The 19,660-nt window shown below is 41.0% G+C and overlaps 2 protein-coding genes across 4 annotated transcripts in view; one reads left to right on the top strand and one right to left on the bottom strand.

Moving 5' to 3' along the window:
• LOC133641980 (engulfment and cell motility protein 3-like) overlaps positions 1-10,786 on the top strand; it is a 64,860-nt gene extending 54,074 nt beyond the window's left edge. The window contains exons 1-7 of one of the 2 annotated variants that reach the window (XM_062036157.1): positions 13-104; positions 3,637-3,800; positions 5,037-5,149; positions 5,218-5,322; positions 9,481-9,560; positions 9,636-9,713; positions 9,785-10,782. In XM_062036157.1, coding sequence (XP_061892141.1) covers positions 99-104; positions 3,637-3,800; positions 5,037-5,149; positions 5,218-5,322; positions 9,481-9,560; positions 9,636-9,713; positions 9,785-9,997 — 759 coding nt within the window. In that variant the 5' untranslated portion in view covers positions 13-98 and the 3' untranslated portion in view covers positions 9,998-10,782. Of the gene's footprint in view, positions 1-12; positions 105-3,636; positions 3,801-5,036; positions 5,150-5,217; positions 5,323-9,480; positions 9,561-9,635; positions 9,714-9,784 lie in introns of those variants that run through there. The other variant, XM_062036156.1, reaches the window with a different exon arrangement.
• Positions 3,397-19,660, bottom strand: part of LOC133641981 (F-box/LRR-repeat protein 14-like) — a 29,284-nt gene continuing 13,020 nt past the window's right edge. The window contains exons 7-12 of one of the 2 annotated variants that reach the window (XM_062036158.1): positions 18,531-18,688; positions 18,235-18,450; positions 12,838-13,050; positions 12,549-12,763; positions 12,346-12,488; positions 3,397-3,470 (exon numbers count right to left, since the gene is read on the bottom strand). In XM_062036158.1, coding sequence (XP_061892142.1) covers positions 3,439-3,470; positions 12,346-12,488; positions 12,549-12,763; positions 12,838-13,050; positions 18,235-18,450; positions 18,531-18,688 — 977 coding nt within the window. In that variant the 3' untranslated portion in view covers positions 3,397-3,438. Of the gene's footprint in view, positions 3,471-11,482; positions 12,489-12,548; positions 12,764-12,837; positions 13,051-18,234; positions 18,451-18,530; positions 18,689-19,660 lie in introns of those variants that run through there. The other variant, XM_062036159.1, reaches the window with a different exon arrangement.

Below are 19,660 nucleotides of genomic sequence, written 5' to 3'. Positions count from 1 at the left end.
GTTTGTTTACAAAACAGACAGCCACCTCTGCTGCCGTCATGTAGGTGATCGTTGCCTCTCTTACCGCCTCACACTGGGGATTGAAATATTTGCTCAAAATGGAGGTAAGGTTGATTTGCTTGATTAACTTTCATTTTTACGTCAAAACTGACTTGATGGTTGACGTATTCTTACAGGAGTTTGTTATGAAGGTATTTTCTTTCGGAGGGTTACGGCGGGAAGTCGATTAAGTTGGTTGACTGCAACCTGAGTTTTTGTGTTCAGGCGCCTGCTTCGTGTGTGCAATGTAACGACAATCAGTATAATTTGTCAGCAGAGTGGAGCAAGTGCAGCTGATGGATTTATACAAACATTCTATTTGCAGCCTAGAAACGGATACTGAGAGCAATTTTAAACTTTACAATGCGGTGTTTATTTTATGTCAACACAAACACGGGTGGTCGTGTTTGCTTCTATTCAAAATCTTCCTACGGCAAACTCAGAAGACGTTAGCACCTTAAAGGCCTACTGAAATGAATTGTTTTTATTCAAACGGGGATAGCAGATCTATTCTATGTGTCATACTTGATCATTTCGCCATATTGCCATATTTTTGCTGAAAGGATTTAGTATAGAACAACGACGATAAAGATCGCAACTTTTGGTATCTGATAAAAAAAAAGGCTTGCCCCTACCGGAAGTAGCGTGACGTAGTCAGTTGAACATATACGCAAAGTTCCCTATTGTTTACAATGATGGCCGCATGAAGTGAGAGAGATTCGGACCGAGAAAGCGACAATTTCCCCATTAATTTGAGCGAGGATGAAGAAAGATTTGTGGATGAGGAAAGTGCAAGTGAAGGACTAGTGGGGAGTGGAAGCGATTCAGATAGGGAAGATGCTGTGAGAGGCGGGTGGGACCTGGGGCCGTACTTATCAAGCTTCTTAGAGTGCCATTTTACACTTAAGTCCTGAGAATTTGCGAAATTTAGTCCTACTCTCAAACTTAAGAATAAAAGCTTTTTATCAACGTTCTTAAGTCTAAGAATCACTCCTACTCTCCACGATATTTAAGAGACCTTCAGAGGTGTCTTAAGTGGTTAGGAGTTGCCAGCAGGGGATGGCACTGAGGCGAGAGAGACCTGCGTGAACGTTTAGGGAACGGAACAATGTTGTTGTTTTTTTGATGACGAGCAGCTGATCAAACGGTATCGTTTAGACAGAGCGGATATTATTTTTGTCACAGATTTAATACTTTTCGATTCTTTGTTGATTTCTGCATGTGGCTGCAGTGGGCTAGTATATATAGAGCCACCCACACCAGTTTCAAATTAGTTGCCTAATTAATGAATTGGAAAGAAAATGTTATGACAGTAGCGTATGTGTGTGGCCGTGAGGTGAGTGACGTCAGTGAGTGTGTGGGCGATAGAAGAGAGGGAGCGGTAGCGTGAGTGCCGGCGGGCACTAGTTTGTTTTGTATTATTTTGTAGTTTATTGTCAAAATATACACTCCCATTGTCCACTTAAATATTTCCAAGATATTTCTTTATTCTTAGACAACGGATTCCCTTCCGTGATTGGTCATTTCTATGGACACAGAAATGACGTCACCTAAAATTCCATTTACGGCACATAGTAATGTCGTAATTCAGCTCTGAGTGTGACACTTAAGATTCAGTCCTACACTTCGCTGAAAGTGTGAGTAAGACGCTTGATAACTAACTTTTAAGTGCAGCTTTCAGCGAAGAATTTATTTACTCTTAAGTCAACTCTTAGCAGACTTCTTAGGAGTAATTCTAAGAAGCTTGATAAGTACGGCCCCTGATATTCAGCTGGGAATGACTACAACAGTAAATAAACACATGACATATATATACTCTATTAGCCACAACACAACCAGGCTTATATTTAATATGCCACAAATTAATCCTAATGCTAGTTCCTAGCTACTAGCTCGAGCTAGTTATAGCAAGCGATCAAATGTTTGGAAGCGCAGCTGTCTACTCACGGTATCGCAACTGTGTATCCAAATCAAAGTCCTCCTGGTAAGAGTCTCTGTTGTCCGAGTTCTTCGATCTTGACCGCATCTTTCATCTTTCGGGAATGTAAACAAAGAAGCGCCGGCCGTGTACGTGTTGTTGCTGACTTCCCTCGCAAAATAAGACGCTTCGCACCGACAATTTTCTTCTTTGCTTTCTCAGCTTCTTTCTCCATAATGCAATGAACAAATTGCAACAGATTCACCAACACAGATGTCCAGAATACTGTGGAATAATGAGATGAAAACAGAGCTATTTCGTATTGACTTCAATGGTGTCCGAATACTTCCGTTTCAATGATTGACGTCACGCGCATACGTCATCCTCAGAGGCGTTTCGAACCGGAAGTTTAGCGGGAAATTTAAAATTGCACTTTATAAGTTAACCCGGCCGTATTGGCATGTGTTGCAATGTTAAGATTTCATCATTGATATATAAACTATCAGACTGCGTGGTCGGTAGTAGTGGCTTTCAGTAGGCCTTTAAAGTGGTTGCTAGGCAGATTTCATTATTATTTGTTTTAAATTACACACATGCAAGTGCAGGAACAGGAAGTCAGACTAAAAAAAAATGACTGAATCTGTATTAAATATAAAACCTTGTACATGAGATGGGGAAACCACACACTGTGGACCTTCTGTCAGTGGTCATTGTCTTTTTATTGGGGGGGTTTTAACCTTGGAAAGGAGGCATTGATCGTTCTAATTCTGCGTGATCAATGACTGAAGTAGGTTAATAAAGACGCCACGTGTCATTGATGGCGTGCTGTTGAGAGGAAATTGCCGGCAGATCAAAGAAGTAGTGAATGGATGAGCATGAAGGGGTGTGGCCTACCAGGGAGGATTTGATCATGTGCCTGTATTGGAAAATGTTTTAAGTAGTCCAACAAAATGGTGTTTTTTAGATATTTTTTTTAGGGGACGGCCTGGCGCCGTTGGGAGAGTGGCCGTGCCAGCAACCTGAGGGTTCCTGGTTTGATCCCCACCTACTACCAACTTCGTCACATCTGTTGTGTCCTTGAGCAAGACACTTCACCCTTGCTCCTGATGGGTCGTGGTTAGGGCCTTGCATGGCAGCTCCTGCCATCCGTGTGTGAATGTGTGAATGTGGAAATAGTGTCAAAGCGCTTTGAGTACCTTGGAGGTAGAAAAGCGCTATACAAGTATAACCCATTTACCATTTATTTGAGCAGCTCGAGCATCTCAAAAGGTAGAAGTCACATCATAGCAAAGTATGCAAGGAGTGTGCAATCGGAAGAGAAATGTGTTGTTCTTTATACATTGAATGCAAGGGGGCGGGAGTAGGCTCAGTTTGGAGGGGGGCAAGAGCAAAAAAATGCAATGGTGCAATGTTAAATGAGCAACGAGATGGGAGAAGAGGTACTTTCAGTGAGTCAATGTGGACTAGGTCATTCCCTGGGGTCAGAAAGTGCTTTTCAAAGAAATAGTGCAGCCTGTAATGACAGTGCAAGGATACATAAATGTACAGTAATTGACATTTTGTTTGTGTCTAATCTGAAACCAAAGATGTGCAGGTGACACAAGACGATGTCACGGATACAAGTTCACCGCAGCATCCTTCGCTCCTTCTTCACAAGACGTGTTGTGGTTCTCGCACAGGTCATGCAGGTGGTGAGGGAGCAGATCACGCGCACACTCTCCACCAAGCCCACCTCTCTGGACCTCTTCAAGAACAAAGTCAACGCTCTGAACTACAGCGAGATCCTCAAACTGAGACAGACGGAACGATTGCACCAGGAAGAGACGCTGGCGGCGCCCGTACTGTGAGTACACCGCCAAGATGGCGAATGCGGAACGTTTGCACGTTATGGCGTACTGCAGGTCTGTGTCGGTGTCACATGTAGACATCCTTTGACCTGCGCTGTTATTTGTAATATTTTGTCAATTTTAGGTATGACAAAAAACTATTTACATACAGTACAGGCCAAAAGTTTGGACACACCTTCTCCTCATTCAATAAGTTTTCTTTATGACTGGTGCAGACGGACATGAAAACATGTAATGCTCTTCTCAACGAGCAGCGGGTGCTGCTGTGAATACTTTGTATGTAGTGTCCATGATCATGATGCAACTCACTGCACCCATTTCTCTAACTGACTGATGGCAGCTCTCCAGGCTTTCATTTGAGATGTGTAGTGAAGCCTTTTTTTTTTTTTTTTTTCTTTTTTTTTTTTACATAGCTGTAAACATTTGTAACTAGAGATGTCCGATAATGGCTTTTTTGCCAATATCCGATATTGTCCAACTCTTAATTACCGATTCCGATATCAACCGATACAGATATATACAGTCGTGGAATTAACACATTATTATGCCTCATTTTGTTGTGATGCCCCGCTGGATGAAATTAAACAATGTAACAAGGTTTTCCAAAATAAATCAACTCAAGTTATGGAAAAAAAATGCCAACATGGCACTGCCATATTTATTATTGAAGTCACAAAGTGCATTATTTTTTTTAAACATGCCTCAAAACAGCAGCTTGGAATTTGGGAGAGAGCATGAGGAGGTTGAGGTGGGCGGGGTTGTGGTGGGTAGCGGGGGGTGTATGTTGTAGTGTCCCGGAAGAGTTAGTGCTGCAGGGGGTTCTGGGTATTTGTTCATGTTGTGTTACGGTGCGGATGTTCTCCCAAAATGTGTTTGTCATTCTTGTTTGGTGTGGGTTCACAGTGTGGCGCATATTTGTAACAGTGTTAAAGTTGTTTATACGCTTCACCCTCAGTGTGACCTGTATGGCTGTTGATCAAGTATGCCTTGCATTCACTTGTGTGTGTGAAAAGCTGTAGATATTATGTGATTGGGCCGGCACGCAAAGGCAGTGCCTTTAAGGTTTATTGGCGCTCTGTACTTCTCCCTACGTCCGTGTACACAGCGGCGTTTTAAAAAGTCAGAAATTTTACTTTTTTAAACCGATACTGATCATTTCCGATATCACATTTTAAAGCATTTATCGGCCGATAACATCTCTATTTGTAACACTTCTTGTGTTGGTGTGCCAGGGAACTGAAAGAGCGTCTGAAGCCCGAGCTGCTGGAGTTGATCCGCCAACAAAGACTCCACCGGCTGTGCCAAGGAACCATGTTCAGGAAGATCAGCAGCCGGCGCAGACAAGGTGAGCGCACTTCGATCCACGCGGGAAATGTCACTTACCAACTTCTCGGCTTGTGCTTCCCCCTTCAGACAAACTGTGGTACTGCCGCTTGTCACCCAATCACAAGATGCTGCACTACGGAGACGTGGAGGACGACGCGGAGAACCCCCCCATTGAGAGCCTGCAGGAGAAGAGTGAGTGTCGTCTTTGTTGGAGGGCATGGAGGGACAGCGGGGAAGGGTTCCGTACGGCCCCATTCCTGGGGGGGTCTCGCACATACTTGCCAACCCTCCCGAATTTTCCGGGAGACTCCCGAATTTCAGTGCCTCTCCCGAAAATCTCCCAGGACAACCACTCTCCCGATTTCCACCCGGACAACTATATTGGTGGCGTGCCTTAAAGACACTGCCTTTAGCGTCCTCTCTCACCTGAAAAGGAGACTATTATATATGTCTCCTTTATCCATATGTTTATCTATAACCCATAAAGTAGGCAGGCATGGAGCTATTTCTCAGCGTGTGTTTATTCCAGCCGGCACGTTAATACACTGACATACAACATCCACAAGGCGGCGGCAACGCAGTATTATGGGCCACCTTGCAAGCAACATTCCGTTCTCATTGCGGATGTTTTCAACAAATCCGTGAAGGATATGTTCCCGGATTCAGAGATTGCTCGCCAGTACTCAAATGGCAGAACAAAGGCTACTCAAATAGTGAAAGGTAAGTGTTTTTTTTTTTAAGTAAGCAGCAAGTACAGTACAGTTTTCATTACTGTTTACTGTACTATATATATATATATATATATATATATATATATATATATATATATATATATATATATATATATATATATATATATATATATATATATATGTCTTAATTAGATTATCCAAAAAATAGTGCTCGATACCGTGGTAGAGCATAATATGTATGTGTGGGGAAAAAAATCACAAGACTATTTCATCTCTACAGGCCTGTTTCATGAGGGGTTTTCCTCAATCCTCAGGAGATCCTGAGGATTGAGGAAAACCCCTCATGAAACAGGCCTGTAGAGATGAAATAGTCTTGTGATTTTTTTCCCCACACATACATATATATATATATATATATATATATATATATATATATATAAGAAATACTTTAATTTCAGTGAATTCTAGCTATAATTATACTCCTCCCTCTTAACCCCCCCCCTCGACCCCGCCTACCCCCAATCTCCCGAATTCGGAGGTCTCAAGGTTGGCAAGTATGGTCTCGTGTGAAGGGAAGGGGGGGGGGGTGTAATCATTTTGCAATGCGGTCTGCTGAAAATGACGGAAAGCGCCACTCTACATAGCCCACTGACATTGTGGTCTATGTTGGAACTGCCACAAAACACATATGAAGATATTTAACACTCTACTGCCTTTGTGTCAAAGTCCAGGCCCGTGGGCCAGATTCCAGCCCGCGAATGAATGATATGATATTTGATTAGTATTAGAACCGGCCCGCAGGCCACAGCCGCCTGCTGCTGTTTTGCACGCACCAATACTCCATCAGTGTTGGCGCTAGGAATTTTCAAAATGGGGTCCCACAGTAAATTTTTGGGGTCCCACTTTTTTGTAAGCGTTTTGAAAACAAATGATAAACGTATGCATGATCCTGTTATATCTCACATTCTATGTTGTGTTTTGGAAAAAGGTGGTCATAAACGTTACTTAGTTCATTTAAAAAATAATACAAAACAAAACATTATTTTATGCATATGTGAATGTATTCACTTATAAACTTTCTTCTTTCCTTCATGCATCTAAACTTTACCGCTGCCGGTTATTTTTTCTATATTTTTATTGTAATATTTTCAGAATGTGTTTGTTCTATTTTTGGCCAAAGTAAGACAAAGAAAACAATCTGAAGTTGTCTTTATTTTCTAGTTTTAATGCCATGATTTTAATAGTCCGGCCCGCGTGTGCACAGATGTTCCTCCAACATGAGTTTGACACCCCTGCTCCACTGCCATCTGGCGGCTAAAGTGGATAGTGCACGCCCCATATTTGTCACGTTTCATGTGTCAGGTAAACTGTGACGAATCCCCTTCCTATTGTATGTACTAAAAACCAATATGCTTGTTTAATATCCAAGAAAAAACAAGTCAGCGTTGTGTTGGTGGAGACTAAGCAAACATGGGACACGTTTGGACCAGGAAAGAGCAGATTTTGCACGACAATCCGGTTCTTTAGTCGCTCTACCGCACTTTTGCTGATTTCTTTTCTCTGCTTTGACTTGTAAAGGACAGCAATGATCGCTAATATCGACCCGTGTATCATGAAAAGCTGTATCGGTTTTGTGCCGATAATGATACAAAATGAGCTATTGCTTGAATTTGGCCCAAATGAAAGGATGGTGGTATCAGTCGATACTGGTAATGAAGAAAATGCTGGACAGTATCAACATATCAGATATTGGTAACAAAGCCAATATCAAGCATCTGTAGTAATACCCGGCAAAAAGTCAGTGTTCAAAAACAAGAATAAAAAATACAAAAATGAGGGGTATTTTATTTGAACTAAGCAAAATTATCTGCCAATAGAACATTTCATCTTACTTAGATTTCAGTTTTTGCAGTGTAGTTACTTGGTTTTTTTATGCAAACTTAAGAGTTTAGATGGCACTATCTGCAGGGGGTAAAAAAGTGTTGCAGTCATGAATCCAGCAGAGGGCGCCGTCTAACAAGTCACTTTAGACTTTTTGTATGATATTGTGATGTGTTCAAAAACTGCAAGAAACACATTGCAAGGCTTAATGCAGGGGTGTCAAACTCATTTTAGCTCAGGGGCCGCATGGAGGAACATCTGTGCCGGACTATTAAAATCATGGCATTAAAACTACAAAATAAATACAACTTCAGATTGTTTTCTTTGTCTTACTTTGGCCAAAAATAGAACAAAGACATTCTGAAAATATTACCATATTTTTCGGACTATGAGTCGCAGTTTTTTTCATAGTTTGCGACTTATACCCAGGAGCGACTTATGTGTGAAATTATTAACACATTAGCGTAAAATATCAAATAATATTAATTAGCTCATTCACGTAAGAGACTAGACGTATAAGATTTCATGGGATTTAGCGATTAGGAGTGACAGATTGTTTGGTAAACATATAGCATGTTCTATATGTTATAGTTATTTACCATAATATGTTACGTTAACATACCAGGCACGTTCTCAGTTGGTTATTTATGCCTCATATAACGTACACTTATTCAGCCTGTTGTTCACTATTCTTTATTTATTTTAAATTGCCTTTCAAATGTCTATTCTTGGTGTTGGCTTTTATCAAATACATTTCCCCCAAAAATGCGACTTATACTCCAGTGCGGCTTATATATGTTTTTTTCCTTCTTTATTATGCATTTTCGGCCGGTGCGATTTATACTCCGGAGCAACTTATACCCCGAAAAATATGGTACAATGAAAATATTGAAAAGTTTAGATCCATGAAGGAAAGGAGAAAGTGAATGAATGTTTATAACTGAAAAGATTTGCATATGCATAAAAACATGTTTTGTATTATTTTTTAAATGAATTAACATTTATGACAACCTTTTCCCACAACACAATATAGAATGTGAGATATAACAGAATCATGCATACATTTATCATTTGTTTTCACGTCCGTTGTGTCCTTGGGCAAGACACTTCACCCTTGCTCCTGATGGCTGCTGGTTAGCGCCTTGCATGGCAGCTCCCTCCATCAGTGTGTGAATGGGTGAATGTGGAAATACTGTCAAAGCGCTTTGAGTACCTTGAAGGTAGAAAAGCGCTATACAAGTATAACCCATTTACTTATTTATTCAAAACGCTTACAAAAAAAGTGGGACCCCAAAAATGTACTGTGGGACCCCATTTTTATGACTTGATGGGGTCCCTGGGACCCCATTTGGAAAATTCCTAGTGCCAACACTGATGGAGTATTGGTGCGTGCAAAACAGCAGCAGGCGGCTGTGGCCTGCGGGCCGGTTCTAATACTAATCAAATATCATCCATCCATGTCAATTGCTCTGTTGATTGTTATTCTGAATGTTGCTGTTGTTGGTTTTGGAATTGTATTATTTTGTTGGACTGATTATTTAAAAAAAAAAAAAAAAATTACCTTTGATAATTCTTGACTTTGACACATAGGCTCTAAATGTATCAAAAATAGGCATTTTTATGGCTTTTTAGGTGTAACTATTTGTGTTCTTTTGATCTGCGTTGAGACGGCAACTTGTCCAGGGTGTACCCCGCTTTCTGCCCGAGTGCAGCTGGGTTAGGCTCCATACCATGACGGTGTTGAGGGCATACAGTAACTAACATATTTATGGTGTAGTTCCAGTGGCGGACATCAAAGCTGTGCTGACGGGCAAAGACTGTCCTCACATGAAGGAGAACAAAGGCAAACAGAACAAGGTCCACAGCTCTACATTCACTATAATATTGCAGAAGAGATGCAGAGAGTCTCACTGTCCACCATGTTGTATTTAGGAGGTGTTGGACTTGGCCTTCAGCATCACGTACGACGTGGAGTACAGCCTCAACTTCATCGCACCTTCCAGAACTGACGTGAGTTGGTCTCAGCTCGTCTTTTTTTAGTCGATCAAACACTTCTTGACGGTCCGTGTCTGCTCTGTCAGTTCTGCCTGTGGACAGACGGACTCAACGTCCTCCTGGGCCGAGACATGAGCAGCCAGTCCATGCGCAGCGAGCTGGACATCCTCCTCTCCATGGAGATCAAGCTCCGCCTCCTGGATTTAGAGAACGTCCCCATCCCCGAGAGTGCGCCCGTCGTGCCCAAACCGCCCAGCAACTACAACTTCTGCTACGACTTCAGCCAAACGGAGCAGTAAAGTGTGTGTGTGTGTGTGTGTAAATATACTGTGTGTGTGTGTGGGATGTGACCAATGCATTTATGTTTTGTTTTTTTAAAACATAAATCATGGTGATTCTTTTCGAATCACACATGTCAACAACACCCATCGCTTGACTGAAAGCATAAAGTGCAATTTTGCTTTAATAATCTGCTGCATATTTGTTGTCCGACCTGACATTACAGAAGCACCACCAAAAACTGTTTGTTTTTTTAATGATTGTACTGTTTTACCAATAATAATCTGTGTGATGGATGGACTATTCCTGCGTGAACACTTGAGGCTAAAGACTGCCTTAAAAAATGTTATCTTACCAAGGTAGAGCTTAAAATCAGCCTTTTTAGGACTTACGGTACAATGAAAATAATCATACACCGTGTGCAAATCACTTGTAAATGTTATGGTACAAATGATGTACTGTATTTTAAACATGATGATAGATATGTCTGTCTCGTTCTTCCCAACATCTTTTAATGCCAACGCCTTACACGATGAAATTAGTTCACACCAACTAGTTAAATACAAAAAAACTTTTATATCAGATTTTTCAGTCAGTCATGGCAAATTGTGTCAGAAATTAGATTTCTCTACGCCCTGACAACGGAGACTTTGGACGTTATTTTGTGTGTTTGTACAAAGATCTGTTAAAAACAAAAAAATTGTCAAAAATAAATCCAGGTACAATTTCCAGATCTCTTTAGTTTTACTGGAGTCCAGCTTCCTTTGTCATTTTTTAAAAACAGTATTTTTACACAGTAGCATATTGAAATGTTTGTGATTGTCTGTCATATTGATAAAACTTAATTTGTGTCAACATAAATGCATTAAATGACTTTACTGGCGATACTGAAATATCTGCTTAATGGTTATCCCTCAATAACCCCATGCTTCTGTTTAGAATATATCTACACTATATGTATACATACACATATATATACATATATATACATACACACACACACACACACATGTATACATACATATGCATTATACATATACACACACATGTATACATACATATATGCATTACATCTACACACATATATACATAAACATACCTGTGTGTGTGTGTGTGTGTGTGTATATATATATATGTATATATATATATATACATACATACACAGTGTTTCCCATAAACTGCCAAGATACCTGTGGCGGTGGGGGCGTGACTATGGGCGTGGTCACCATGACGTCATCGAGTAATTTGCAGAATTTACTACAATGATATGATTTTCTCTAAAAAGGCTCAAAAAATGTATACTTACTAATTAATAATAACAGTTTTGTTTTAAACGTCCATCCATCCATTTTACAATATAATTACAACACTTTATGTACATATTTATATACAGATTTGAACAATAAGTTATTCACTGAAATATATTTATTAATTGTGGTTCTTACAAAAAATATATCTTATAAAATATAAAAGCTAAAATGTTTCTTAAACTCTGCCCCTTTAATTAGTGCATACTAAATAATTTAACTTTAGCCTACTACTACAACCATATTATTTACCAGCAACATAAAGTGAAACAGAGTCAGAGGTGTCCTGCCACAGTCAGTAACAAATAAACAGAAAACAGTAGTGGTCAAATACAAATAAGGCAACAAGAGAAGTATCCAACACTTCTATTTTTTAAAGTAAATCTGAACAGCCTATATGGGCATCTACATCAACTATATGATTTGCCTGAGAAGCTGGACAGGACACAAAAAAATAAAAACATTTTTTTTTTTATTTTTTTTTTTAATTTGTGGCGGACGTAATTCTTTCGTGGCGGGCCGCCACAAATAAATGAATGTGTGGGAAACACTGATACAGTACAGGCCAAAAGTTTGGACACACCTTCTCATTCAATGCGTTTTCCTTATTTTAATGACTATTTACATTGTAGATTGTCACTGAAGGCATCAAAACTATGAATGAACACATGTGGAGTTATGTACTTAACAAAAAAAGGTGAAACAACTGAAAACGTGTTTTATATTCTAGTTTCTTCAAAATAGCCACTCTTTGCTCTGATTACTGCTTTGCACACTCTTGGCATTCTCTCCATGAGCTTCAAGAGGTAGTCACCTGAAATGGTTTTCACTTCACAGGTGTGCCTTATCAGGGTTGATTAGTGGAATTTCTTGCTTTATCAATGGGGTTGGGACCATCAGTTGTGTTGTGAATGAGAAGGTGTGTCCAGACATTTGGCCTGTACTCTATATATATATTATATTTATATATTTGGGCCACAGCCTGTATAAAAGCTGGTCTCCACCACAAGGACAGAAAATACTCTTGCTGTGAAGGTCCAATCAGAGTGTGAATTCAGTACCGTTATGTAGTCTGTATTGGACATTTTCCAAAAAGGGCATCTGAGAGTGTAGACGGTCCACCATGGTCACTGAGACTCTGCTGCACTTTGACACGTCCAAAGTTTTCAGTCTCTTGCAGTGCTGAGTCAGCAGGAACAAAGACCTGCACATCCACGAGGTAAAGAAGGGAAAGTGTCGCACGTGAACAAAAGGGCGGACTTACTTGTCAGTGATGTCGCAAGCGGCGAGGTAGAGGTGCTGCAGTCTGTGCAGGTGTGGGAGCGCCTGTGCCACGCCCAGGTCACTTAGGTGTGCACAGTGGCTGACGTCCAGGCTGGTCAGGCTGCGGCAGTGACGAGCGACGGCCCACAAACTGGCGTCTGTGACCTCAGGCAGCATGGACAGTGACAGATGTTGGAGGTCTGGGTAGCGCACCACCTGCGTGGATTCGTCAAATCATGAGTCCCGCTTTTCTCCCGTCTTTGACGCCACGTGCGTGATGACGTCACCACCTGAGCGATGCTGCTGTCGGTCAGCTTGCAGCAGGCGGACAAGTTGAGCTCCCGCAGCCTGGAGAGAGCTAAAAGTGACGCTCCCGCCTCCTGTTTGAAGCGCTCCAGGTGGTCCTGCGTCACCAGCTTGGGACGATCCTCAAAAGGCAAGCGGGGGGGCTTGAAGAAACCCATGTTCCCAAAGGTGCGCGTGAACCTGGGGCCGTGGTCTTCCTGTTGAGGGCATCAACGGAGCTTTAAAATGTGCCTTCTTAAAGCCACAAACACACAAAATCAGAAGTGTTGTTGATGCACAACAGTGAGGCGTGAAATGTCTTCTACATTTGACCTCTAGATGGCTGTATTGAGCCTGCACTGATACTGGGTGAGTGTGTCATAATAGCACCATCTGCTGGATTAAAAAAGTCCCTACATTTCACCTGCAAATAAAAATATATTTTTTAAGCAAATCTCAGCGCAGAAAAGAACATGAAATGCACAACTCTGGTCAACGAGCCAAAGAGTAAACAGGTCCAAGGAACTTTGACCTCATTTGGTGCTATAAGAATGTACAACAATTCTTCTCAACTAAAGAGGAGAAATACCTTAGAGGAAAAAATAATTTAAAACATTTGTATGCACGTACAACACTTAGAACCTTTAGCATATCTGTATGTGGAATTAAATGATGGAATGGATTAAGTAAAAAAGTTAAACATTGTACTGATATGATCCAGGTTGTTCAAAATAATAGTGCTTACAAAGTACAAAGAAGAAGAATTATGAGGATTACTTCCAACCTTATTGAAAGGCAAGATATTCTTCATCTCAGTATGTTAATAATGGCTGAATTAATTCATTATATATTACAAAACTGTTGTGTATACTAATTCACAGATGTTATTTTATTATATAAAAAGGTCCGTAAATGATTCTACACTACCGTTCAAAAGTTTGGGGTCACATTGAAATGTCCTTATTTTTGAAGGAAAAGCACTGTACTTTTCAATGAAGATAACTTTAAACTAGTCTTAACTTTAAAGAAATACACTCTATACATTGCTAATGTGGTAAATGACTATTCTAGCTGCAAATGTCTGGTTTTTGGTGCAATATCTACATAGGTGTATAGAGGCCCATTTCCAGCAACTATCACTCCAGTGTTCTAATGGTACAATGTGTTTGCTCATTGGCTCAGAAGGCTAATTGATGATTAGAAAACCCTTGTGCAATCATGTTCACACATCTGAAAACAGTTTAGCTCGTTACAGAAGCTACAAAACTGACCTTCCTTTGAGCAGATTGAGTTTCTGGAGCATCACATTTGTGGGGTCAACTAAACGCTCAAAATGGCCAGAAAAAGAGAACTTTCATCTGAAACTCGACAGTCTATTCTTGTTCTTAGAAATAAAGGCTATTCCACAAAATTGTTTGGGTGACCCCAAACTTTTGAACTGTAGTGTATGTAGATATTGCACCAAAAACCAGACATTTGCAGCTAGAATAGTCATTTACCACATTAGCAATGTATAGAGTGTATTTCTTTAAAGTTAAGACTAGTTTAAAGTTATCTTCATTGAGAAGTACAGTGCTTTTCCTTCAAAAATAAGGACATTTCAATGTGACCCCAAACTTTTGAACGGTAGTGTATGTATTATAGTGGGTGTACAACCTCTATAGTTATAACTCCAAAATATACAACTTTCATCTGAAACTCAACAGTCTATTCTTGTTCTTACAAATGAAGGCTATTCCACAAAATTGTTGGGGCGACCCTAAATTTTTGAACGGTAGTGTATACAATTGTAAACGCTCTGAAGTGGGGAAAGGGGTAGGATTAAATAAGCTTTGCTTCTTCCTACTCCTTTTCGGACATGATGTAAAGTGAAATGATATGAAATTGTGTGATGTATTATGCTGTAAGTGTGTTCATGTTCGAAATAAACTAAAAGAAAGAAAGAGAGAAGATCAAAATTTTGGAATTTTGCTTAGTTCCATCTCGATCGGCGATGGCGACTAAAATTGAGGTGCAAGGCGGCACGCCATTCCTCCCACTTCTTTCAGGACGAGCTGTCACTTGTAACAGGGTCAATTATGTCTTGTAAATGATGTATTTTACAATGTTTTATTATTGTTATAATTACACAAAATGTGTAAGTTACATGTAAATACGTGAATGTTGTTCGATGTTTTGTCAATGTGGAACCATTGTCTCGTTGTCCCCCCCTACTGCAATAATTATCTTTTTATATGCGTTGGACACGCCTTCCAACTTCCCTTTTGTCTACGATAACGGGAGAGGTAGGCGTCCATGCGACGACAGAGAATGTATTGTCTTGTTAAGAATTGAAGTTCACTTTCTTGTTCATTATTATATTTGTGTAGGGGCTTGACGATGGCAGAAAGTTATTGACAACAATTATATTCTGTGTATTATCAGTAAAGTGCATCTGAGCAGCAACCCATGGTGTCCATAAAATCCACACAACGCAGAGGAAAAGACCCCAGGTTACATATTTACAGTAATAATCGATAAAATATCATTTGATCAAGAATATTTACTGAATACCAAGTATGTTTTGTTATGAACATTTATGCATAATACAAAGGCTTTAACAAAGCCAAGCTCAATGGCCTAGTTTCTATAAACAGGACTGAAATAGAGGTGCTTGTTCAAGGGATGAACCACTAAAATCATAGTGCGCATGTCCAAAACTCAGTAGACGGCCTTGGGGCCCGGTTAACGTGGCCCCAAGGCCGACATCATCCAATTAAAATATCGGAATGATGTACGTGACGTAATCAACACGCTCAGTTTTGGCAGATTGCAGTGGGTAGCAGCAAAGTTGGTTTTATCGGGAGCAAAAAGACAATAAAAACAAAACCCGATAATATGACTGAAGTCGATTTTTTTGATAAAGGGTAGATTTAGCATTTTGCCACTTGTGAAAAAATTTGAAATTAAAATGGTGGACTTTAATATTGTTCAAACAGGAAAGGACAAACCAAAAGGTCCTGACATCTCTCCCCCAAAGACTGCCTGATTCCAGGGAACATGTGATCTGCAACAAGCTCGTCTGCCTGCAGCCAGGCAACCACCTTTTGTTACGTCGTTGACCAGCCACAGTTGGCGACAACAACAATCATATTGTGACCACCCTCAAGGGATATGAAGACATAACGAGAGAAACTCTGCAACTAAAGTTCAGAACTAAAGAAGCCTTTGAGACAAACATCTGAAAAGCCTTCAACAAACAAGAAGACTCAGATTCAACCATTACAAATAAATATTTGTGCTCTGTTATGCAAAAGCGACTTTTCAGTGTTGTAACTAGAGATGTCCGATAATGGCTTTTTTGCCGATATCCGATATTCCGATATTGTCCAACTCTTAATTACCGATTCCGATATAAACCGATACCGATATATACAGTCGTGGAATTAACACAATATTATACCTAATTTTGTTGTGATGCCCCGCTGGATGCATTAAACAATGTAACAAGGTTTTCCAAAATAAATCAACTCAAGTTATGGAAAAAATGCCAACATGGCACTGCCATATTTATTATTGAAGTCACAAAGTGCATTATTTGTTTTAACATGCCTCAAAACAGCAGCTTGGAATTTGGGACATGCTCTCCCTGAGAGAGCATGAGGAGGTTGAGGTGGGCGGGGTTGGGGGGTGGGGGGGGGAGGGGGTGTATATTGTAGCGTCCCGGAAGAGTTAGTGCTGCAAGGGGTTCTGGGTATTTGTTCTGTTGTGTTTATGTTGTGTTAAAGTGCGGCTGTTCTCCCGAAATGACAAACACACCGAAATGTGTTTGTCATTCTTGTTTGGTGTGGCGCATATTTGTAACAGTGTTAAAGTTGTTTATGCCTCCGCCCTCAGTGTGACCTGTATGGCTGTTGACCAAGTATGCCTTGCATTCACTTGTGTGTGTGAAAAGCTGTAAATATTATGTGATTGGGCCGGCACGCAAATGCAGTGCCTTTAAGGCACGCCCCCAATATTGTTGTCTGGGTGGAAATCGGGAGAAATTCGGGAGAATGGTTGCCCCGGGAGATTGTCGGGAGGGGCACTGAAATTCGGGAGTCTCCCGAGAAAATCGGGAGGGTTGGCAAGTATGACTGGGAGACACAACCGATATTATCGGTCATCTCTAGTTGGAACAGTAACACAATTGTAGTACACGCTCATGGCTTTCTATGAACGATAAAACACTGAATATTGACAAAATATGAACATCACACCCCCTTTCGATCGACATATTTTACAATCAAAAGTGAAACGCAACAAAAATGCAACAAACAGTGAAATATGAATGCGAAGGGTACAAAAAAAACCCACCTACAATCTGATATTTGCAGAATTTCCCCCAGGGATCAATAAAGTACTTTCTATTGTATTCTATATATCACTAAGCTTTAGAACTTTGTTGTGAAAATCTCCTTCCGCGTCTGTGGAAACGCTTCCCGCCCACACTGCTTGGTGCCTCGTCTGAGCTGCTGTGACGTAGATTACCATAGTAACTAATTAGATGACCATAGTAACTCATTAGATTACCATAGTAACTCATTAGATTACCATAGTAACTCATTAGATTACCATAGTAACTGGTATATCATCCATAAGCGCAGATTCCAACCATTGAAATACTTTGTATACCGTAATTTCCGGACTATAAGCCGCTACTTTTTCCCCTCGTTCTGGTCCCTGCGGCTTATACAAGGGTGCGGCTTATTTACGGCCTGTTCTTCTCCGACACCGACGAAGAGGATTTCGGTGGTTTTAGTACGCAGGAGGAAGACGATGACACAATGATTAAAGACTGACTTTTCATATAGGCTGGTTATTTTGATAACGTACAGGCGAGCACTTTGTATTACTTTGCACCGTTGTATTATTTGTACTCTGCACGAATGCTGTTCGCCATGTCAAAGATGTGAAAGTTTGATTGAATGATTGAACGATTTATTGTTAATAAATGGGACGCTTTGCGTTCCCAAACAGTCATCTCTGTCCCGACAATCCCCTCCGTGGTAGCAGGAACCCCTATATACTACAGTAATTACACATCAAAACCCTGCGGCTTATAGTCGGGTGCGGCTTATATATGGAGCAATCTGTATTTTCCCCTAAATTTAGCTGGTGCGGCTTATAGTCAGGTGCGGCTTATAGTCCGGAAATTACGGTAGTTGAAGACTTACGGTCATTAGAAAACATCAGTGCACATCATAATGGCAGCTACAGTTTCCGTCTTAAAGATCTAAAAAAAATTTTTTGGGAATGTCCGGCAGGCCATATTGAAAAGCTCAACGGGCCGCATGTGGCCCCCGGGCCTTATTTTGCCCAGGTCTGCTCTAACCACTAGGCCACTGAGTAGGTGATAGAACTACAGTGTGTGTTTTCTTCACCTTCTCTTCATCCAGCTCACATGTCGTGTTCTCCACTATGCCCAGCAGACCCCAGTCTGTCACCTCCTTGCACCCACCCAGGCGGAGCACTACCAGGCCCTGCAGGTAGGAGGCGATGGCACGCACCGACAGATCGGTCACATTGACACACGAGGTCAGGTCCAGCTGACGTAAGGTGCTGCCTACAAGCTGCGTGAGGGCCAAAACAGCCTCGTCCTGAAGAGGAAAAAAAAGGAGGTTATTAAATAGTTGTTTGTTTTTCCAACCCAAATGTGACGGATGAGACAAGGACGGACCCGAACGTAAGCGCAGCTCCTGAGGTGGAGCTTCTCCAGCTGTGCTCGCTCAGCATCACAGCGAGACAAACCCTTCACCATCTCTGTGCCCCCGATGTGAAGACACTCGGAGAGATCCACACTCTTCAGGGATGACACCGACAGCAGGTCAGCCAGGCCTGTAGACCACATGACCACCATCATTAACCTTTATAACCCCCCAAAAAATGTTCAAGGCAGCTAAAACACAACTGGCAGCCTGAGGGCCAAAACCAGATGTTAAGTTTAAAACTGACAGAAAGTCCCTACAAACACTAGAGTGCTCCTGTTGTGTAGAGGAACTTGGACCACTGTAAACACATTGGCATATCCTTCCATTGTCATTTCAGCCTTGCTAGCAAACATTGTAACTAGAGATGTCTGATAATGGCTTTTTTGCCGATACCTGATATTCCGATATTGTCCAACTCTTAATTACCGATATCGATATATACAGTCGTGGAATTAACACATTATAATGCCTCATTTTGTTGTGATGCCCCGCTGGATGCATTCAACAATGTAACAAGGTTTTCCAAAATAAATCAACTCAAGTTATGGAAAAAAATACCAACATGGCACTGCCATATTTATTATTGAAGTCACAAAGTGCATTATTTTTTTTTAACATGCCTCAAAACAGCAGCTTGGAATTTGGGACATGCTCTCCCTGAGAGAGCATGAGGAGGTTGATGTGTGCGGGGTTGAGGGTAGCGGGGGGTGTATATTGTAGCGTCCCGGAAGAGTTACTGCTGCAAGGGGTTCTGGGTATTTGTTCTGTCGTGTTTATGTTGTGTTACGGTGCAGATGTTCTCCCGAAAAGTGTTTGTCATTCTTGTTTGGCGTGGGTTCACAGTGTGGCGCATATTTGTAACAGTGTTAAAGTTTTTTGTACGGTCACCCTCAGTGTGACCTGTATGGCTGTTGACCAAGTATGCCTTGCATTCACTTGTGTGTGTGTGAAAAGCTGTAGATATTATGTGATTGGGCCGGCAAGCAAAGGCAGTGCCTTTAAGGCTTATTGGCGCTCTGTACTTCTCCCTACGTCCGTGTACCACTCCGTACAGCGGCGTTTTAAAAAGTGGTAAATTTTACTTTTTGAAACCAATACG

This window comes from Entelurus aequoreus, linkage group LG24, assembly GCF_033978785.1.
Source record: "Entelurus aequoreus isolate RoL-2023_Sb linkage group LG24, RoL_Eaeq_v1.1, whole genome shotgun sequence".
Classification (NCBI taxonomy): Eukaryota; Metazoa; Chordata; class Actinopteri; order Syngnathiformes; family Syngnathidae; genus Entelurus; species Entelurus aequoreus.
Note: the sequence above shows the minus strand (reverse complement) of the source record. Positions and strands in the feature narration are given on the sequence as shown.